This window comes from Barbatula barbatula (genome assembly GCF_947034865.1).
Source record: "Barbatula barbatula genome assembly, chromosome: 16".
Classification (NCBI taxonomy): Eukaryota; Metazoa; Chordata; class Actinopteri; order Cypriniformes; family Nemacheilidae; genus Barbatula; species Barbatula barbatula.
This window is the reverse complement of record NC_136779.1, coordinates 22,829,681-22,851,934: the sequence shown is the minus strand read 5'-3', so window position 1 is coordinate 22,851,934 and position 22,254 is coordinate 22,829,681. Positions and strand designations below refer to the sequence as shown.

At 42.5% G+C, this 22,254-nt stretch overlaps 3 protein-coding genes across 6 annotated transcripts in view; 2 read left to right on the top strand and 1 right to left on the bottom strand.

The window, feature by feature from the left end:
• oplah (5-oxoprolinase, ATP-hydrolysing) overlaps positions 1–15,644 on the top strand; it is a 52,721-nt gene extending 37,077 nt beyond the window's left edge. The window contains exons 14-27 of one of the 2 annotated variants that reach the window (XR_013787741.1): positions 315–453; positions 3,686–3,798; positions 4,593–4,744; positions 5,022–5,182; positions 5,501–5,602; positions 5,765–5,939; positions 6,019–6,203; positions 6,288–6,434; positions 6,533–6,667; positions 7,602–7,751; positions 7,855–8,016; positions 10,797–10,957; positions 11,039–11,136; positions 15,437–15,638. Coding sequence is in view for 1 of the 2 variants with exons in the window: in XM_079476129.1 (XP_079332255.1) it covers positions 315–453; positions 3,686–3,798; positions 4,593–4,744; positions 5,022–5,182; positions 5,501–5,602; positions 5,765–5,939; positions 6,019–6,203; positions 6,288–6,434; positions 6,533–6,667; positions 7,602–7,751; positions 7,855–8,012; positions 10,797–10,957; positions 11,039–11,136; positions 15,437–15,538 (1,978 nt within the window). In the remaining variant the exon portion in view is untranslated. Of the gene's footprint in view, positions 1–314; positions 454–3,685; positions 3,799–4,592; positions 4,745–5,021; positions 5,183–5,500; positions 5,603–5,764; positions 5,940–6,018; positions 6,204–6,287; positions 6,435–6,532; positions 6,668–7,601; positions 7,752–7,854; positions 8,017–10,796; positions 10,958–11,038; positions 11,137–15,436 lie in introns of both variants that reach the window. The other variant, XM_079476129.1, reaches the window with a different exon arrangement.
• Positions 15,645–15,704: 60 nt separating this feature from the next.
• foxh1 (forkhead box H1) lies at positions 15,705–20,812 on the bottom strand. Of its 2 annotated transcripts, none has more exons than XM_079476127.1 (4): positions 20,700–20,812; positions 18,818–19,241; positions 17,633–17,737; positions 15,705–17,540 (listed from the first exon to the last, which is right to left on the bottom strand). In XM_079476127.1, the coding sequence occupies exons 2-4, from the start codon at positions 19,169–19,171 to the stop codon at positions 16,596–16,598; spliced, it is 1,404 nt and encodes a 467-aa protein (XP_079332253.1). In that variant the 5' UTR covers positions 19,172–19,241; positions 20,700–20,812; the 3' UTR covers positions 15,705–16,595. The 2 variants fall into 2 exon arrangements, with proteins under 2 accessions (XP_079332253.1, XP_079332254.1); XM_079476128.1 differs by having other exon boundaries at positions 18,818–19,283; positions 20,700–20,769.
• Positions 20,813–21,689: 877 nt separating this feature from the next.
• Positions 21,690–22,254, top strand: part of ppp1r16a (protein phosphatase 1, regulatory subunit 16A) — a 17,540-nt gene continuing 16,975 nt past the window's right edge. Inside the window, exon 1 of one of the 2 annotated variants that reach the window (XM_079476781.1) lies at positions 21,690–21,899. The gene's annotated coding sequence lies outside the window, so the exon portion shown is untranslated. Of the gene's footprint in view, positions 21,950–22,254 lie in introns of both variants that reach the window. The other variant, XM_079476780.1, reaches the window with a different exon arrangement.

Here is a 22,254-nt window from a genome sequence, read left to right as displayed (position 1 = left end):
TGCGTTCAGGACGTAACCAACTGTGTCGTTTGTCTCTTGCTACATGGTCATTAGATGGAATTATTTTATTATCATGAGACCGGAGGAGGCTTGAGTATCAGTGATAAAAACATGTCCTTATGCATTTTCCAGAACTATGTGTGTTATGGTCTTCTTCTGCAGTGCGTAGTTTCTGCACGAGAGCGCCCTCTGGCTTTCGGATTCAGCAGCATTTTACCCTACTTCACCTCATATATATTTTCGGTTAACCGGGCAGATGACATGGCCTCGCTTTATCGCTGGTAGTCTGAACGGGGCTTGGTTTTCTGAATCAGATATCTGAAGGAGTTTGGATTCACTATCGCCGATCGGCCGATCGTGGTGGATGACATCCGTGTGCGTGGTTCTGGGAAGTCTGGAATAAAGTCAAAGGTGCAGCGCAAACCAGGGCAAAGACCTCCAACACCAAATCAGGTATGCCAACACCAGCAGTGACATAATCCAACAACTGGACTATCACTGAACAAGATTGATAGGTCGAGATAATATACCAAAAAGGTGACGAGGTGATGTAGGCTGAGCTACCAGTATAATACACACAACTGCTCAGCCCATGACCTGATAGGTCAATTGCGCCGTGCTACTTTCAAGCTGATTTTACAATACATCGTACTCCTCTGTGCTATCCGATGGCCAGTTGTCAAGAATACATTTTTATATCTCCTTATTTTCCTTTGTTACTACTGTGGTCATGGCTCATTGTTCTATTGCCACTTGTTTTCCCTTAACATGCAAATTGTGCCCCAATACTCTTTTGCCTGCTGACGGACATGATGTTTGTCAGTCATGTGTTGGAATTCAGCATCTGGGAGGATGCTATCCCGGAGCACTGTCTACACTGCAGTTTCTTACCCATGTCACAGAGACAGCTTTTCTCGCCAAGTTGGACCATAAGTCTACAACGAGACTCAGAGAAGCGTCCGGCCACATGACATAGGAAATGCGCCACATCTGTGGCTGCCGGCAACACCTTCTAATTTTAAGGTAGGTTGATGAGGCTTCACTTTTTAAAACGGTTACTGTGTTTTCGTCTGAAATGTCAGCGATAAAACGCCTTCTTCTGACACACTAGTCGGCTGTGCCTTCCCTTCCAGAAGTTACGTACAGTCGATGTTCTTTGGTTCGTCACAAAGAGAGATTGGTTTACAAGCAGAGAGATGCTTACTTTCATGTGCCCATTGCTCTGCACCACAGGAACTTCCTTTGATTCAGTTTCAAGGGCCAAGCCTACCAATTCAAGGTTTCTCCATTCGGCCTCTCTCTGGCCCCTTGTGTCCTCCCTTATTTGGACCACTGGGTGATGTGCGCAAGCACAAAACAAAAAGTGGTCCACAACACCGGTCCCGCAAATCACACAGAGGTGATTGGAGCTTAAAAGGACGAGCGGCAGGACTGTTGACGAGAGAGGACTGGGCCCGGACATGTTACATTTGTGTTTCTGGTTTATGGCCGGCAGTCTACCGTGAGGTGGCTGCCGGTCTTTACCTCTTGTGTTTTTATTGTTTGTTTATTTTTTATTAAAGTTTGTTAAATGTTCGCCGGTTCCCGCCTTCTTCCTTCCCTTTTATGGAACTTCATTACAGGGAACTTCTACACCCAGGGGTATGGAGGCTTCACCCCTATGTGGTGCAAAGGATATGACAGCAGTTTAACGAAGTAGAGGTTGATCTTTTTGTGACACAGAAGTACACTCACTCTAACTTGTGGTTTGCGAGGGTGGAGACAATCATTCCGTTTGGAAAGGATGCTCGGTCTCACGAATGACCAGATGCATGGATTTGGTCCTTCATTCGAGTTCTTCCTTTTTTTAAGCACCTTTCGGATTCCATGTTAGAGGTTTATGTTGCAGCCATATCTGCTCATCACACACCGTTTAATTGTTCTTCCCTTTATTCTCATTCCTTGTGTGCAGTTTTTTAAAGGGTGCGAGATGGTTGATACCAGCTCGTAACCCTCATTTCCCTGCTGGATGGGATTTACCACTTGTTCTTGATTTGTTGTCGGCCCACATCCAAGCCTTTGCAGTCAGCTGACCTGAAATTGTTATCTTTGAAGACTGCTTTTTGAGGTGATTTTTGTTGGCTTCTGTTAAGCGTGTAGGGGAGTTGCATGCTTTATCTGTTAGCAACGCATTCATGTGTTGGTTGCCGGATGATTCTGGTGTTGTGCTCCGGCTAAACCCATCCTTTCTAACTAAAGTTCTGCTCCTACAATTCATAAACCAGTCGATCAGTTTGGCAGCTTTTCAGTCTGCACAGTCAGGCCAGTCAGAGGATCACCCCTTGTAACCTGTACGAGTCCTTCGGTGCTATGTGGCTGCTACTTCTCAACTTAGGCGCACAGACCAGCTTCTTGTGAGTTATTGTGGTGGATGGAAGGGGAATGCTCTGTCGAAGCAGAAATGGTCAAACTGGACTGTGGAGCTTATTACTTTGCCGTACATGGCTGCCCAGAAGCCTCTTTCTACAGTAAATGTATCTCTTGTCATTCCACTTGGACTGGTTTGGGTTGCATTTAAAGGAGTCTCTATGGCAGATATCTGTGCAGCGGCGACCTTGGCTTCTCTGTGAACTTTTGCAGATTCTACAAGCTGAATGTTGCTACTCCTCACAGTCAGTTCTCAGTTTTGTCAGTTCAAGAAAGATGTTCTGAGGCTGTGGCCTGAAGCGTCTACTGGTGTATTATACTGGTAGCTCAGCCTACATCCCCTGACTGTTTTGGTATATTATCTCAAACTATTGAACTGGCGCTGCGATAATCCACTTGTGCTTAAGCACCGCCTTTGGTGGTCATCCGAAATTCACAGAGCCACAGTTATAGAACATACGTAACAGTGGCAATCGGTGCCCCATTTTAAGGGGAAGCAGGGATTTAAAATATAAGTTCAGCACGTTTTTGAACCTATGCGCATTGCGCATCATATCAGAATGCGGGCCGGCTGCAGGAGCGTCAAAAGAGTTAGTCTCATGTGTAATCAGATTTAAGTGTCAAGCGAGTGTCTTGCCAGTATCTTTCGAACACAAGCGTCTTTTTTATCATAACCACTTTTGACGCATCTACAGCAGACATGTATTTTGACATGATGCGTAATGCATATAGGTTCCGTTGACTCGCTGAACACGTATTCTGATATTACGCACCACACACATGGCTAAATACATGTTTTGCCGAACTTCAAATTACTGCTTCCCCTGAAGAGAAGTCATGTATTGTCACACTGATATGATACTAGCGTTGAAGAGTCTTTGAGAGTTTGGTGTCTATAGTTTAGATGTGATTTTCAGTGACATGCTTGTTCAACAAAGAAATTTCATTCGAGCAATTCCAGCATTATGGACATAACATTTGTTGTCATTAAATGTATTTAATTACCTAAATATTAATCGGTTTATATTTTTCAGAAAAAATATCACGATATACAGACATGACAACAAATAATTGTTAACATGAAGTATAAAAAGGAGACTTTAACCATCTGTTTTAAGCATTGTTGTGCTGGAAGTGCATTTATACAATAAGCTCAAAAAGGGTTCTGTACATCAGGTAATGAAACTTTTTTTTAAGGTAACTGTTGGTTGATATCTGCATGGGATTACTGACATAGATTTGATTTGTTCTTGTTGTCATTGTTATGTGTTGAACTCAGATGACGCAGTGTTATTTTGAGGAAGGTTATCTGAGCACCAGTGTGTATCTGTGGGAGGATCTCACATGTGATCACACCATCCACGGACCCGCCCTAATCATCGATCACAACAGGTTTGTCTGTATCTCTTCACTCACCTGAACTGCTGTGACACCTGGAGGCATCATTCGCTCGGGCCTTGATTGGCTGAGGATCATGTCAATCCTATAATGATTTATTTCTTTTTTTAAGCAAAGTATAATGCGGCTTTCACAAAGGATGCGGATTGCGGGTCCTGGCTGCTGCCTTTGCCTACTTTGCTCTGGCCAGCACAGCACAAATCAGATTTTTCAAAACAGCAGAAGTTCTATAGATTTTCTGTAGCAAAAGAGCTTTATTTCAACAGCATGCTGCTGTTGCCCGTGTCCATTTCTTACGCATATTGCCAACCTACAGCAAACTACCTGACTTGAAACACACCTGACCTGTCAACTAGAATTGACATACAGTATGTCTCCATGACACCGTGTTTCTCCCGGTTTCCCTGTCTTCTGTATTGTACAGTTATTCCAACACACAGTAGCTGTTTTCATCCGACAAACACACTATGCATCCATTTTGTTTTCCACGCTTTGATGTCCCGTTTCTATTGGCCAAGCGTGTAACCGTGACAGAACTGTTAAGAACTGGACAGCTGTGTGCTTTGCGTGCACTTTGTCGACACAGAAACAACCCGACCTTCGCAGCACAAGACATTTAAATGAATGGATTTCATAGCGCAGTGCATTTCACATCTTATGTGAAAGCCGCTTTAGACAAGACAGTGATTTTTTTTAAGAATAGAATATTCCCAGACAAAATTCTTCCAGTATTGCAGGTTAGTTTAAAAAGATTTTCTTACTCATGATTCTGTTGGTGTTTGTGTCAGTACGATTCTCGTGGAGCCGTCGTGTGTCGCTCGTATGACGGACGCTGGTGATTTGTGCATTTCTGTCGGCGTGGCAACACAGTGTGTATTAGGAACTGAACTCAATACCGTCCAGCTGTCCATCTTCTCTCATCGCTTCATGAGCATCGCAGGTGTGACACAAGACTTGTTTGTTTTTGTTCAGTTTTTACATGATATTTACTTGTTTTTTTACTACAGCAGTCATTCTTTTTTGCTCGTGTGTTGTATGTGGTGTTTTCACCATAATAATATATTTACAAAAAAAGGGCTGATGTCATGCCTTTTCCAAGGTCAGACCTCATTGTATCCTGTACATTACTGTGAAACCGTGATGCATTACTTGATCTGATGACAATAGAGAATGTAATCTGTCGAACACACTGAAGGTGTTTGTGTCCTCACTCACAGAGCAGATGGGTCGAGTTCTGCAGAGAACCTCCATGTCCACTAATATAAAAGAGCGTTTGGATTTCTCCTGCGCTGTGTTCGGTCCTGATGGAGGTTTGGTTTCTAATGCCCCTCACATCCCTGTTCATCTGGGGGCTATGCAGGAGACAGTACAATATCAGGTAGACAAACACATTGCATACAAACCCTGATCTTCACCCGCACACCTGCTTACATTTCATCCGATTTTCCCTGATGGGTGTTAGAATGACAGCTTTGAATCTGCTCATCAGATGTTAATGAAATGATGATGATGATGATGATGATTTAAGTACTGTAAGAAAAGTCATTACTCAACAAAACTGTGTGAATGTATCATTTACTTCTACCAATATTACACCAAGAGATCAAAATGTGTTTGGAAAAATGTGATCTGTATATTTTTAGGTTTCATGGCCACCGGAGCAGCAGGTTGGATTGTGTTTGTGTTGTTGTTTCAGATCCGGGCAGCAGGTGGCAGTATGACAGAGGGTGATGTGATTCTCAGTAATCATCCGTGTGCAGGCGGCAGTCACCTCCCAGACCTCACCGTCATCACTCCTGTACGCCTCAAATAAACCATCATCATTAACATTGTGACTTGATCACATTTAACCCAAAAAAGACCAGCAATACTTTATGCTTTTCACAAACAGTAAGAAAACGCTGTCTTCTCTTTATATCTCATGTTCTTTGACTGGTTTGTGTTGTGTGTTTTTGTGCAGGTGTTTCGTGTCGGTGTGAGCGCGCCCGTGTTCTTTGTGGCCAGTAGGGGTCATCACGCTGATATTGGGGGCATCACTCCAGGCTCAATGCCTCCTCACTCCACCTCTTTACAGCAGGAGGGTGCTGTCTTCACGTCATTCAAACTGGTGACAGGTGGAGTGTTTCAGGAAAAAGGTGAGCGGTTCATACAGTATGTAGTCTCTACAGGTGTTTGTATCATCTCTTCTCGTTTTTCATTTATCCCTAATTTCAGCTGTGACTGAGGCACTCATGGCACCAGCACAGTACCCAGGATGCTCTGGGACACGCAATCTCCGTGACAACCTGTCGGACCTGCGGGCTCAGGTGGCAGCCAATCAGAGGGGCTGTCAGCTGGTGGGGGAGTTGATTGACAGCTACGGTCTGGAGGTGGTCCAGGCGTACATGGGCTACATTCAGGTGTGTACATTTTTGCATGGTTTTCATTGGCAGTTTTAATGCCGCTGTTAATTAACGCGGCATTAATCTGCTTTATGTATGTAGAGTAACGCAGAGCTCGCGGTTCGAGACATGCTGAAAGATTTCGCCCGCCGCCACCGGCAGGACACAAACTCTCTTGAAGTGGAAGCAGAAGATCAGATGGATGATGGGACGCTGATCAGACTGAAGGTCCAGATCAATGAAGAACAGGTAACACATCAATTTTACATTCATCAGTCTATTGAGTTTATTCTTCACTGTAAAGTTATATAATTAAAACATTCTGCCCTGTGTGTGTGTGTGTGTAGGGCAGCGCAGTGTTTGATTTCACAGGCACAGGAGTGGAGGTGTGGGGTAACTGTAATGCTCCTCGTGCCATCACCCTCTCAGCTCTTATCTACTGTCTGAGATGTATGGTGGGTCAGGACATTCCACTCAACCAGGTGACACACACGCACAACAATCAAGTCAAGTGAAATGTGTCACTTTCTCAAAGCACTGCACAAAAATCAAAGCAATACATCCTCATCATAAAACAGCACAATAAAATAATGTTTAAAATAAAACAAAAGATCCAGTCAAGTAAAAGCAGTCCTGAAATAAAATGTTTTAAGAAGAGATTTGAAACTGGTAAGTGAGTTTGCCTCCCTGATGTTTATCGGGAGAGAGTTCCATATCTTAGGAGCATAAGCAGAAAATGCTCAATCACCCTTGGAGCGGAGCCGTGTCTTGGGAACATCTAAGAGACCAAACTGAGTAGAGCGTAGATTTTGACACGGTTTGTGAGGAATTGATAGATCAGAGAGGTATTGCGGAGCCAGGTCATGCAATTCCTTAAAAGTTAACATAAGGATTTTAAAACCAATACGGTATTTGACAGGGAGCCAGTGTAAAGACTCTAAAAAAGGGGAAATTTGATCACCGGACTTAGCCTCAGGCAGAATTCTAGCCGCAGAGCGGAAAAAGTACATATTGTAGTATTATTATTATATGAAAGTAATGATTGTAGGAAGTATATATCTGCGTTGGATTGAGTTTACGGCAGTTCACGTTGGCCAAAACACGTTTTGAAAATATATTGTCAGCAATCACAAATATATGTATTCAGACAGGATTAGATTTCACAGAAGACCACTGAGTTTGGACAATTACAGAGATAGTGTGAGAAACATGAGACTTGGGAGATTCGCACAGTTTTGAAATGACAGAGCACGTCAGAGAAATGCCAATTTGTCAAACCTCCTCCAGTAAAACTAGTCGCGTCTGAATATGGCGTTTTGTTTTAGGATCGTAAATACAGTATTTGTTTGAAAGAATCTTATAAATGTCATAGCAGTACAAGCAGCAGCGATTGTGTGTGTTTGTGTTTTATTTCAGGGCTGTCTGACCCCTGTGAAAGTCATCATTCCCCCTGGTTCCATTCTTCAGCCGTCTCTGAACGCTGCAGTGGTGGGCGGAAACGTTCTGACATCACAGCGGGTGGTGGATGTCATCTTTAAAGCTTTTCAAGTGTGTGCCGCCTCACAGGTGTGTATAGCAGAGCTCATGAGTACAGAACATTTCAATCCAGCATTCAGCAGCCCAACGCTGTGGAAAATCTGAGGAGCGCACTGCTTTCTCTTCCTCTCAGGGCTGCATGAACAACGTGTCGTTTGGCTGTGAGAAGAGCGGCTACTATGAGACGGTCGCCGGGGGCGCAGGGGCGGGGCCAGGCTGGAATGGGAGGAGCGGCGTTCACAGTCACATGACAAACACACGAATCACTGACCCTGAGATCTTGGAGAAGAGGTTGGTATGTTCTTCACGTGTCAGAATTGAGATGATTGTGTTTGTGGTTAATTTGTGTCTTGTTGAGTTTAAGTACTGTGTTAAACTGAGAAATCGCTTTGTATTTACTTCCGCTCTGTCACGTGGTGAAACCGCGTGTAGCATCGTTCCTTCGTTCGTTCTTGGGCTAGTTTAATTTGTTTGCTTTGTGTGCGCGTGTCATCTGAGGGCGGGGCCTGTTGAATTTAAGTAATTAGACGCGTATTTAAAAAGCGTCTACCCACCGCAGCAGCGGTCGCGTGCAGCCCTCATCGCGTGAAGACAGAAGAGAGTAAAGACATCGACTCTACCTGCGCGCGACTCCACCGACAGGGCACTTGAGTATTGCACTTCTATTGTACCTTTTTTTGTTTTGTATCAACACTTGCACTTTTTGTCTTACTTGTTTGCACTTATACTTATTCCTTTATTGTTATCTTTAATGTTTCTCCCTATTTTCTTTCTGCTTCTCTTAAATATGTGTTTTAAAATCCTTTCTGTTATCACAACACGTAAATCATCTGCCGCATGCCGAAGGCGACGCAATGCTAATAATCTTCACAATGTATCACTGCTAGCAACTGCCCCTTCTACTTTCCCAATAGGATTGTGGAACTGCCAATCTGCTGTGAACAAAGCTGATTTCATTACAGCTTTTGTTAAACATTCTGGTCTTTCCATTGTAGCACTTACAGAAACAAGGATCAAACCAGAGGACTCTGCCACTCCCGCTCCCCTCTCCCATAACCACACTTTCTCCCACTCGAGGATATGCAACTCTCGAACGCTCTTCAAAACCTTCTCTGCTCTCCTCTGTCTGCCTGCTCCCGCACCTTCATCGGAGTTAACAGCTGCTGATTTTGCATCGTTCTTCGTAAAGAAAACTACTGCCATCAGCAGCCAGTTCTCTACGCCACCACCTGTCGAACCCGCCCACATCCCTGACACGTGTGTGCTCCCCACCTTTTCTCCTCTGTCTGAAGCTGATGTCTCCAAGGTCATTGGCTCCAACCACCCTACCACCTGCCCACTGGATCCCATCCCCACCCATCTCCTCCAGGCCATCTCTCCAACGGTTGTGCCTGCTCTGACCCACATCATCAACTCTTCGCTCAGCACTGGGACATTTCCCACAGCGTTCAAAGAGGCCTGCATCACACCGCTACTGAAGAAACCCACCCTGGACCCTACACTGCTAGAAAACTACAGGCCTGTCTCCCTTCTTCCCTTCATCGCCAAAGCCCTGGAGCGAGTTGTGTTCAACCAGCTCTCCTCCTTTCTCATGCAAAACAACCTCCTAGACAGCAATCAGTCTGGGTTCAAGACCGGTCATTCCACAGAGACTGCACTGCTCTCAGTCATTGAAGCCCTGAGATTGGCAAAAGCATCATCCATGTCATCTGTGCTCATCCTACTGGATCTGTCTGCTGCCTTTGACACTGTCAATCATCACATCCTCCTGGCTTCTCTCAGTGCTATGAGTGTCTCTGGAATGGCTTTGCAATGATTTGAGTCCTACCTCTCGGGTAGGTCATTCAGAGTATCCTGGAGAGATGAGGTCTCCACGTCCCAACAGCTCAACACGGGGATGCCACAGGGCTCAGTGCTTGGACCGCTACTCTTCTCCATTTAAATGACATCCCTCGGCTCGGTCATTCAGAAGCATGGCTTCTCCTATCACTGCTATGCAGACGACACACAACTCTACTTGTCATTTCAACCAGACGATCCGACGGTCGCTGCTCACATCGCGGCATGCCTGAGTGACATCTCGCTTTGGATGAAGGATCATCACCTGCAGCTAAACCTTGCAAAAACGGAACTGCTTGTGATCCCAGCCAACCAAAAGATTCACCACAACCTTGCCATTCAACTAAGCTCATCAGCTATTACACCGTCCAGCACAGCCAGAAACCTGGGGGTGGTAATTGATGATCAGCTTAACCTCTCAAGTCATGTTGCCAGCACAACCCGGTTCTGTAGATTCATCCTCTACAACATTAGGAAAATTAGACCTTTCCTATCGGAGCACTCTACGCAAGTCCTAGTCCAGGCTCTTGTCCTGTCCAAACTGGATTATTGCAATGCGCTTCTGGCTGGACTGCTTGCACAATCAAACCTCTCCAGATGATCCAGAATGCGGCGGCAAGAATGGTCTTCAATGAACCGAAGAGAGCGCATGTAACTCCGCTCTTCATCAGGTTACACTGGCTCCCTGTTGCCGCCCGCATAAAGTTCAAAGCTATGCTCCTGGCCTACAAGGCCAACACCGGGTCTGCACCATCGTATCTCCACTCGCTAATGCAGATCTATGTTCCTGCCAGATCACTGCGGTCTGCAAAGGAACAACGACTAGTGGTACCATCCCAAAAAGGAAACAAGTCACTCTCCCGTACCTTCTCTGGATCTGTTCCACATTGGTGAAATGATCTACCAGCTGCTACAAGATCAGCAGACTCGGTTGCCATCTTTAAAAAACGCCTAAAAACGCATCTCTTCCGTCAACACGTCGATGATTGATTTTTTCCTAATTCTCTTCCCTTTCCTTCTTTATAATAAAAAAAAAGAAAATTACTAAACTCACTATTCTTAGCTTTGTATACTGTGCTAGGCTTTAATGGACTAGTTTGATGCACATATGTATTTTGTTGCCTATGTTGTTATAATTGCTTCCAATGTTTCCTCATCTGTAAGTCGCTTTGGATAAAAGCGTCTGCTAAATGACTAAATGTAAATGTAAATGATGATAGATTGATGGTGTGTCAGGTATCCAGTGATTCTGGAGCAGTTCTCGCTGCGGCCTGGTTCTGGAGGTTCAGGCCTGTACCGTGGAGGCGATGGAGTGATCCGGAAGCTTCTGTTTCGTCGTCCGGTGGTTCTGTCGGTGCTGAGTGAGAGACGCTCCACGCAGCCCTATGGACTTCACGGTAACTTCATCTACAATGAGCCGAATGGATTCTGTCATTGATGTGTGGATACAAACAGTCAGGTGTGTTTTACTCGTTCAGGAGGAGCAAACGGAGCGACGGGACTTAATCTGTTACATAAAACAGACAACAGAGTGTTAAATTTAGGAGGCAAGAACAGCGTCAGCCTGGAGCCTGGGGTAAGACACACGGACTCTGTGTGTGTTTTCATTCATTCATAAATATACTAAATATTGCTTCTTTGAAAATCCAATCATGTGTGAAGGAGCATTTATGATTTGACCTCTTGTGACCGTGAACCGGGTGTTTTACATCCCTAACCCATAATCAAATGGGTGTGGGGGTATTGGATTATTAGATGCATCGTGTTGCAGACGTGAATGATTAGGAGTCGATTCACAAATGTCAAAAATCTATTTTTATTAAATGTTGCTAATGTTCAGAGGCCAGAAGCAAAAGTGCCAACACTAGTCTAACTCTGACCACAAATGTGACAAAAAAACATCTTCATCATGATCTGATCAGGTTTTTACATTCCGGTTTTGCAACTAAAGAACCCAAATTGAGGCTCTTTAACAAGTCTTATTTAAGATATAAAGTGAAGAAATGAGTATTCACCAGAATCTTACAGAATGATCCGTTTAATATGCATAGTCCAGTATGATTTATTTGTTATTAAACTTACATTTCGCCAGATAGTCTCCCCCTTATTAAAGTCTTCAGTACACAGTCGGTCATAGTAGGCAGTCTTGTACTGTTCATGCTAAATCACAATATCATCCGTTTATCGCTTCTTAAATCAGACGTGTCCGACAGAAACAATTCTCAGTTCAGTGTACTGGTGATCTGAGAAGCGATTCTTAACTGGAGAATGAGAAGCGCTTTAGGAAGCAGACGTGTATGTTTTTTAGTTTACTGCACACAAGATCAGCTGTTCAGTGCTCATCAATACTTCTCTCTTTACAGCACTTCAATTCTGTGTACTATTGACGTAATTGACTAACTGCAGAATATGGGTTCATGTCAAGTCGGAGGGACTGATAGACACACCAGAAAGTAACTTAAGTAATTAAGAAAAACTTGCTTACTGAAGACACGAACCGTTTCAGTAACCACTCAGCTTAACTAGTTCAAAAGAACCATTCACTCTGGAACACATGAATATTTCAAAATGACTTGCATAAATTAATAATAAAATGTGCAGTGTTCCAAAGAAATAAGCAGACATATTTGTAATAATATAAATGTAAATATTTTATTTCTCTGTGACTGAGCTAATTTTGATGAGTTAATGATAAAGTTAATTCAACTATAAATCAATTGTCTTTAGTTATCTGAATGTGAATTTCCCAGCGGTAAGGCCATAAATTCTCTCATCTACATAGTGATCATATCAAATTAATAACACGCAAATATACTTACAAAAAGAGCAACTTCATCTTTCCTTCATGGACAGAATTGGACTCCCTATGGGAAATGACTGAGACCTTTCTTTTATTTGACCAATAAACATCAGTAAATTAAACGCAAAGCAGATAATACACACACATAAATGAAGGGGTGAACCGGTACAACACACTCACACATACACAATTAATCATATAATTGAAACTGATTTTACATTTCAGCCACAATGCAAACCACAAACACACTTTAAAGTGATAGTTCACCCTAGAATTCAAATTTGTTGTTTATTTACTCACCCTCAGGACAGTTCTTGAGAAGAACAATCCTTTTCAAGCGTTGCAGATTTACCTAAACATCTTCTTTATTGTTCTACTCCAGAACAAATGTCACCTACATCGCAGATGTCCTGAGGGTAAGTAAATAAACAACAAATTTGAGTTCTAGGGTGATCTATCACTTTAAAGTCGGATCAAAGTTCCACTGCAAAATTTCTTGATGGTTTCATACAGAACACTTCTGCTAACTTATATTGTTATAATTGCTTCCAATGTTTCCTCATCTGTAAGTCGCTTTGGATAAAAGCGTCTGCTAAATGACTAAAAGTAAATGTCAGTTCATTCTGTAGCTGAACGGTTGCAAAGAGCTTCACTCTAACCCAGCTTTACTGTAGCTCAGTGGTAAGAGCAGGGACCCGTTTCAATAAGGAGGTTCAAGCAACCCTGAGTTAAAATATGAACTCTGAGTTGATTTACTCAGATAGCCGCTACTCTGAGTTTTCTGTTTCAGAACAGCTGGTTTCAATCAGTTAAATCCACTCTGAGTAAGTTCACTCGAGGTTACTCGTGTTCACCGCGGCTTTAAAAAGCCATCATCAATTGAGCGAAGATAACACGATTCACCATGGCAACGGCACGTGACAAAAAGCGCTCCGTTTATTTCTCGCCAGTCGAATTGTAGGCACTATATATCTATCTATATATATATATATATATACACACATATAAACATATATACCTACGACTTTTGTCATGTAGGTGCAATCCTTCTGCAATAAAAAGAACATGGCAGCAGCTGGAAATGAAATATAAAAACATCATTCAGTCCGGTGAGTTTAAATGCTCTTGCTAGTAGGATGCCTGACTGGGAAATGTTTGATATATTTAATAAACTGGCCTTGAAAGTTATGAGGATATGAGAACCGAGCACTGTGGCTATAGAAGACAAAAAACTGGCCATGCTCGCCCCTGCTCCAGCCATGTGTAACGGAGGCCAGCTAGAGTCACTCCTCGACCAACAGAGATGCTCTGGCGACGGACGTTATAGGGACTGCGATCGTTAGGCTCGTGTTTAGAGCGCCCGTCTCTCATTCTGACCGACGGCAGTTCGAAGCCCGCGCGGGGCGAGTTGGACCTTTTAAATTTGCACTCAATCACAATGGGAAACCCTAAAGGGTATTTGAATTATTAGAGTTTGCAGCGAGACCACATTTATTTGATCAGCTTATTCAGAAAGACGTACACCATTCACCTGCAATCCTATGAAACTCCTCTTTGATGACTCTCACAGGAAACTTAACACAAATGTATATAAAGTGCTTGAGAGCGATACATACTTTTCTTACTGCTCTGCATACAGTTGCCTTGCTAACGTGTTCTGCATCCCCGGTGTTATAAAGAAAGCTTCCATTAGTAAAGAAACGTAAAGCCATACAGAGAATCTGCTCAGATGTAAGAGCGCGACCCCGACGAGTGAGGTTTGTGATGTAAGGATGAAGCAGATTATGAATATATTAAATGGACTGTAAAGAAAAACTGTGCCGCTCAAATAAAGAATCCTCCGGATATGATAAAACATCCAAACGGGGCTTCACCATATACTCTCCCGACGTAAATTTAACTCTCTCTGAATGAATGCAGCTTCCTCATCTACGGGTACTGAATAAACGGACATTTAATGTCTGTGTTACGAACTTGTGCGCGATTAAGGAAAACGAATGAAAAAACTAACTGCGAAGGCAATTTCAACACCGCTCGCGCTTCTAAAAGGGGGCGGAGATTGTAACAAACCTCGGGTTAGTGGAATAAAACCTGCTCCTGACCAGGTTAGGTTCACAGAGTAGGTTACTATGGTTACTCACTCTAAGTATAAGATACCTTGATTTCTGAAACGGGCTTGACTTACCCCGCGGTCGCGGGTTTGATATACCTCGCGTTCTGAAACTGAAAACCCAGAGTATCCCGTTTTCCGGGGTTAACTTACACTGAGTTTGCACTTACCCTGCTTTCTGAAACGGGTCCCAGGTGTTAACATCGCCACGGTTGTGGGTTTGATTCGAGGGGATTGCACATACTAAGTCGCTTTGTATAAAATAATCTGCCAAATGCGTAAATATAAATATTTATTTTTCTTTAATTCATGGTTAGATTTGTCTGTAAGCATATTTAGGCATTTTAGCATGGTTTCACCAAACACAAATTTGTTTTTTCTATTTAAACTTGTAATAAGATGTAGATTTTAAAGTTGGGTTAGGGTTTATTACAACATTAGATTAGAGCCTTTATTCAGCAATGAGTCAGCAGCCATTGATATTTCATGAACTTGCCATTTTTCCTTTCATCAGATGTCACAAACAAAATTTGAATTTATTTTGATGTTTTTACTGTGTTTTAATTTGTGCATAAAATGTTTATTTTACATTAAATTCTTAGATGTTTTAAAGGAAAGTCGATTTGACAATGGAACAGTTTTATGGGAGCCTCTCAATAGTTCCTGGAAGTTACTTACTAAACGCATAGAGCCGCAGCAAAACAGACCAATTGAGATCAACTTAACAATTTATAGTCGCAAGTGGTTAAATCAATAAAAATATGAATAGAGAATTAAAGGATTAAAAGAAAAAAACAATTTCTTGGAACTATCTGAAGGCTTTATGAATCATGTGATGTTTTTGAAGTTACTCTCTTCAATGGCTCTGGTTTACTGTTAACTTCTAAAACTTCCCTCATTTTCACATTTAATAATCTTCAGGTCTTCACATAGTCCTGCTTTATATTCTCTAACTGACATTTACAGGACATGTTCAGTTTATATACACCTGGAGGTGGAGGATACGGATGTGTGCCGGATGCAGCAGATCAGATTCCCTTCAAACGCCGTTGTGTGAACGAATCCTGAAAAACACTTTAACACAACTTCAGCTCTGAGCCGATTAGTACTCCTGTGAAAAAAAGTCTGTTTGAAACAGTTTATAAGAAATTAAAATCAAATGAATCATATTTTGCATGTTTTTTTTACGTAAAGATGTGCTTTCCCTGGATCTCATTTAAGAATCAAGCAAAATAACACTTGGGTAAATCTGTGTTAATTGTCATTCTAAAAACAGTTTGTACAGAAATGTGTTTTATCTCACTGAATAACTTTTACGGAGATCCATCTGCTCATATTTTAGGAATAAAGGCCAACAGAGTAACTTCAGAAAGATCTGGACCAGCAGAAAAACTGTATTTATACTGTATGTTTACAGAAATTCTTAGAGAAGTAAAGATAAAAATAAGTGAGATCAGAAGGATCTGTATGAGGGCCGGGGGAGGACAACAGAACAGCAGGAGGTTCAGCTTGACGTTCACCAGACGGAGAAACACCGGCGCAAGCCACCGATCAAACAAACCCATCAGATGTTTTTATATGATCCTCTGGACAGTTGTATCAAGACCAGCATCATTTCAGTAAAACACACACATGATATTTCAGTGAGATGTGGAGAGCAGTTTAATATCAGCGGGAGTTTGTGTGAAATCTCTCCAGTGATGCAGAACAGAGGAGCCTAAAGATAAGACGAAAAGACACAAGAGTCCACTGATAAAAAACACTGAATCCTGACATGTGGACGCAAGCCAGAAAAAAAACAACACTGGACTGATAACACGACTGATCTGAGTGGGGTAGAAAAAACACCATCACATTGATGAGAAATGAAAAACAAATATTAAAAAAGAAAACACTATTACCCCATTTAGACTGAAGTATGTTAGGACTTTCGTATGAAAACAAACTGCAACACAGCCAATAAAAACAAGCACATAAAACTTCAAGGGTTCAAACATGAAAATAAACTAACAGTTGTGAGGCTGATTTAGGAACAACACAACGATGTTTTCAGTACATTTGTAAAGAGCGGCGTGAGACGCTCCAGTGCCACAGGCATTGAATCCAGGACTCATTTAATTCGCCATTAAAGCGAGTATTTACAAAGCGAAGGTCCGTTCTGAAGGGCGTACTGGGTGGGAGGGGCATGAACAGTCTGACTGGGGGGGCCGAGGGCATCGAACACGCTCTTATTGGGTGGAACAGATTGCAGCATGCTGTCCAAGTCCATGAGGAGGGGAGGCGCTTGTATTGAAACCGGGCCACTCGGTAGGATGGGCCAATACGCGTGACCCACCGCCGTGATCAGGTGATTGGCACCTCCGTAACTGTAGAACGGAAGGCCACCCAGGGGCACGAACGGGTTGCCGTTGAAGCGCATGCTCGGCGGGGCGATGACGTTAGGGGGTGTGTATTTGGCGTAAGACGTGGGAAGCTCCCACGGAGGGGTGGAGCCACGTTTGGGGTTTTTGCTGGACGGGTGGAACGAGTCGTTGTATCCGTCCGACGTGGATTCTCTGTCACTCGATCTCTTCCCGACACGCGTCGCCCCTCTCCAGTCTTCATCTGACAGATCGGATGCAGGACTGGCTGAGCTGGCTGATGAACTGCAGCTGTACAAGGTGTTGGACGGGCGTGGAGGTGAGGCAGAACGGGTGTGCGGGGGGAGCTCAGCACCCCAACTGTCCCTCTCTCTCTGCCTGTCTCCAGCGGAAGCAGCCGGCTGGAGGCTATGCAGGAGAGAATCGATGGCAAACTTGGAGTCCAGTTTGGGACGGCAGGGGTCCTCCGATGGAGAAGGGCTGCGGCGGGTGGGAACAGAGACCAGATGAGGGTTAGTGGGCGCCTGCATGGCCTTGTTTCCCTGAGAGTAACCTGGAAAGATGTATGGAGCCAGATCCTGAGCAAAGATTGTTTCATCCTGACGGGAAACTGCTGTATTTTGTCTTTTGAGCAGCTCCAAGGGAATTCTGCTTGCTTCTACAGACCAGAAGTTCCCTTTACCCTGTGGTTTACTGGGATCCTTTAGCACCTAGAGCGAGAGAGATAGAACACAAAGACGTTCAATTATTGATAAATAATTGGGACTCAGAAAAGTCCAGAAGCAAAGAATCACACACACACCTTGACAAAGCAGTCATATGAGGAGAGATTGTGTCGTACGGAGTCTCTCCACCCTTTATAATTCCCCTTGAAGAAAGGAAACAATGTACTGATCTCCTTTAGAATCTGTTGAGAGAGAGAGAGAGAGAGAGAGAGAGAGAGAGAGAGAGAGAGAGAGAGAGAGAGGCCATTATTCACCATAAGATTCACACACATGAATGATTAAAAAGAAGAAATTAAAGGACTACACTTATAGTGCATTAGTTAACTTTTTCATCATTTCGAATTTCTTGGATTCTCATGTTGTCACTTGCTGATATTTCAATCATAAACATTGTTATTTTTTAAATGAACAGTTCACCTTCAAAATGAAAAGTCTGTCATTATTTACTCACCTGTGCGATTTTCTTTCTTCTGCAAAAAACAAAAGATGATATTTTAAAAAAAATGCTGGTCACCAAAAACTAATGGTCCCCATTGACTTCTGATGTATGGACACAAAACTAATGCAAGTCAAGGAGGTCCAACGGTTTTTTGTTAGCAACATTTTTCAAAATATCTACTTTTTTGTTCTGCTGAAGAAAAAAAAGAAAATCACAGGTTTAAAATGACACGGTGGGTAAATGAAAGTTCTGATTACCACAAATCCCTTTCAGAATCAAACATTGTGACATTTTCTCTCCATCATTCTTGATTTAGGCAACATTAGTAAACGTGTGTTAGTGTTTAGTAGCAGTATCATAAAGGGATCTCAATACAAATGAATTAAATAGTGAAATGAAATGTTTCGGTGCTGTATGACGTGAATCCGTGATGTTGGTGTGTTCCAGGAGTCTTAAAGAAAGTGTGATGCGCTGTAATTGCGCTCAGCGTGATACTCGATCGATCTCTTACAATACAAACCCTTTCACAGGCCAACATCTCACTTCACTCCACTTTCCTTATGTAGATACATGTTAATGTTAAACATCTGGAAGCGACGGGTCCAGTGAAACGTATTTTAAAACACTTATCATTTAAATGCTTTGGATAATCCGATGACAAATGACAGATTACAAGATTTATAGTCAGAGAGAGGTACAAAAAAAACTCCGATTTACTGACTGATGAAAAATATAGCGCATTTATGCTTTTTGCGGACAGTTGTAAAGTCACGAGAAGTGTTGATTCGTTGACTCTGGAGTAAATCAGAATGTGTCGTCATACCTCTGCTAATGTGAGTTTCTTCTCTGGAGAGTTCTGGATGACCATGGCGATCATCGCCAGGTATGAATACGGAGGTTTGGGGTAACGCTGATAGTTCTTCTTCTTTCCTCCGTTCACATTTCCATCCTTAAGTTCCCACGAACCGAGCTTACACGAGTCCTGCGCCATCACTTTATCCACCGATGATGAGGAGGTGATGGAGGTGCTGGGCTTGTCCAGCAGCGGCTCGGTGGAGTAACGCCAGCCGGGTGTGGATGACGGGTCTCGGCAGTCAAGGTGAGGGTCGAGATGCGCTATTGCTACAGAGAACACTGCTGGTGCCAACAGGCCCGGACCCCCCCAATGCTTTGTCATGCTGATGTAGATGGGTGGGTGAGTGGGTGTGGGGGGCAGGTATGGTCAGACTGCTGGCTCCAGGTCAACTCTGTTTGAACAGCAAACAATTCACAGTTTCATGTCAATCCCGCTGCGTAATGGGAGAGAGAATGAGCGCGATCAGCGTGGGGGATGTGTGTGTGGGGTGATAGTGTAAGTGTGGGTGTGTGTGTGTGTGGGGGGGGGGGTATCGCTGCTGTAAATAACACTCCTAATGATAAACATCAGCACAGAACTTTCTACTGCACAACACTAAACGCCCCTTCAATGATCTCCATTCCTCTATATATCAATTACATAAATATGCACGTTTACGGAGTCTGTCATCGTTTTAAATAATAACCTTTTTTTAATCAAATGAAATAATAACCTATTATTAAAAACATTTTGAAGAGGAGAAATCAAAGAAAATCTAACACCAACCCTTATTTAATGTGCCAAATATTTATACAGATTAAGTTGAAATATTTGTAATTTCATTGTCATAGTTGATTGTTTATTTTGAATTTCTAAAATATTATAAATTGTATATTAATAATAAAGTGTACATGTGCAGCTGATTTAATGTCACTTTGGTGTAAATCTAATACGGTAAAAATGATGTATCATGTGAAACAAACAGCCGATTTAAGCTAAAAATGACCAAACACACAGAACGTTTTCCAAATCCCCAAATAACCCTTAATCACAAGGTCACATTTTCTTTCATTCAGCTGATATAAAATAATAATAACGCCACAATAAGATCTATAAAAACTGGAAAGTAAATAGGAAAGGTATGATTTAAATCTCAAATACACTAGAAGACTTTTGCTCAGATCTTCAGTCTGGACTTGTTGCTGAAAGTCTGTGTCAGTCTGCAGATTTCATCAGTCGGTCTGTTTCTATTAAGTGTGTGATGTCTAGTTTAAAAGTCTTGTAGTGAATTCCAGCCATTAATAATGAGTCTAAAGGATTAAATGAGCTCAACTGTATTCACATGAATCTGAAATACTGCTTTAATTTCGCTGAACGGTTAATCGCATTTTGTCTTTAGTGTGTACGCATATCACCCCATTGGTAAACTTTCGCCATTAAAGGTCAATAAGAGTCAATAAATAAATCATCACACTCAAGAAATGACGTTTCACTGCACGTTCTTTTGTCATATAGTCTATATTTTGAGACGGTTTCGTTTATTCTACTTTTATTATCAATTTAATGTATAATCTTCACCCTTAAATTAATAAAAGAAAGAGTTATAAACGACTGCAGTGATTATACGTGGAAAGCAGGTGGATTTGTTCAGGTTAGAGGGATTTCCTCACTCAGCCACAGAGAAAACAAGTTGGAGATTAGGAAGAATCTCTTCCGAGACAATAGAGGGATGAATCAGACTGAGAGATCTGATAATCGCCCTAAGAACAGATCGAGATCTACTGGAGCGAGTTTTTGAACTCGGATGCGATTTGGAAGTGTGTCCGATGCTGTCACTGTTAAACATGAACATTTAACGCACGTGCCTTACCTGATACACCCGCGCGCTCGTGCTCGTGCTCGTGCGCGTCTCTCTCTCTCTCTGCGCCTGAAGATCGCTCATTTGCGTGCTGATGACGCGGCGCGCTAATCAAACTAACGCTCAACGCTGATTGGATAACTTCCACTTTAAAAACCTTATTTATCAGTCATTCCTGCTGTTGCTTTATTCATTCGTTCGTTCATCAGACGGAACACAGTGTATCTTCAAAAATGGAAAATGTATTTCTGTAAAGTAGTAGAAATGAGAGCAAAAAATCTAAACTCTCTCAGTTTTCAATTGAAGTGCTTTATTGGCATAACAAAAATTGTTTGGCCAAAGCAATTACAGCATTGGGCTGCGTGCACATGTTTATACAAAGAACAAAAGTGTTGTGTATGTGGTGCAAGCTTAAATAAAGTTTATACACTAGAAATACACTAGAAGACTTTTGCTCAGATCTTCAGTCTGGACTTGTTGCTGAAAGTCTGTGTCAGTCTGCAGATTTTATCAGTCTTCATGTTCAGATTTGAAAAAGTCTTGCAGTGTATTCCAACCATTAGGTGTTGTGTAAATACAAACAGATATTTAAAAGTAGGTATCATCCAACTTTAATTCAATCTGACTCACAAAATGAGGTAGTGAGGGAGGTAATAATGAGTTAATAATACAAAGTTGTGCACTGTACTCCCATAAATTACGCATAAGAAACGTGTTTTTTTCTCAGGTAGACGAACGTCAGGTAACCTTCTTCATATTAATGTCCACATCCGTCCGGATCCAACAATGACGTGGGCTGTGATTGGTCCAATGTCCTCAGCGTGGCGTAAAGTATCACGTATCACGTGACAGTTGACATAAATGTGAATAATAAACGCCTGAATAATGATACCGACAAACCTTTCACACTAGACTTTGAATTTGAACGAAATTTGTGGGTTTCGTATAAAAACATTTACTATTCAGACAACTTATATGTGACCAATCATGGAGCGCGTCTTTTCCGTTAAGCCCCGCCCAGTTGAGAACCGTTCATCGGGGTTTGTGTGCGAGACTGAGAGAACAGCGCCGACTGTCGTGATGCCGTGAGCGGAAGGACGAGCCGCCGAGAGCCGCTGTTGTTATGGAGAAACTTTATATGCGTCAGAAAACAACTGAAAGACACAATGAACAAACATCATTATTCGGATTGAGGTGATTCGGGCGAAACAGGTGACACAGAAGCGTTGATGTGACGTAGTCAGACAGGTGTTTTATGGCAGGTGTGTGTTTCAGGTGTTCACAGGCCACACGCACACATACACGCATTAGACAGCTTTAATACGCGATGACACATCAAATGTTTTGTTGTTTTGTTCGTGTTTAAAGCGCTCGTGAATGATGGTTATTATTTTATGAATCGTGTAATGGAGTTCAGGTGAAGTGTACACAGGTTAGCATTGTGCTAGTAAACAGGAAATAGACTACAGAACACACACACACACGCACACACTTCTAACAATATGAAGTGGTACACTAACACACATCGTGATATAATTGAACGTGGTTTTTCTGGACACGCAGCTGA

Coding starts and splice junctions, on each gene's coding strand:
- foxh1 (XM_079476127.1), bottom strand. CDS start 19,171: ATGACAAAGCATTGGGGGGGTCCGGGCCTGTTGGCACCAGCAGTGTTC. Junction 17,738..18,817: donor AGAAACTCACATTAGCAGAG/GTATGACGACAC, acceptor CTCTCTCAACAG/ATTCTAAAGGAGATCAGTAC. Junction 17,541..17,632: donor CATATGACTGCTTTGTCAAG/GTGTGTGTGTGA, acceptor CTCTCGCTCTAG/GTGCTAAAGGATCCCAGTAA.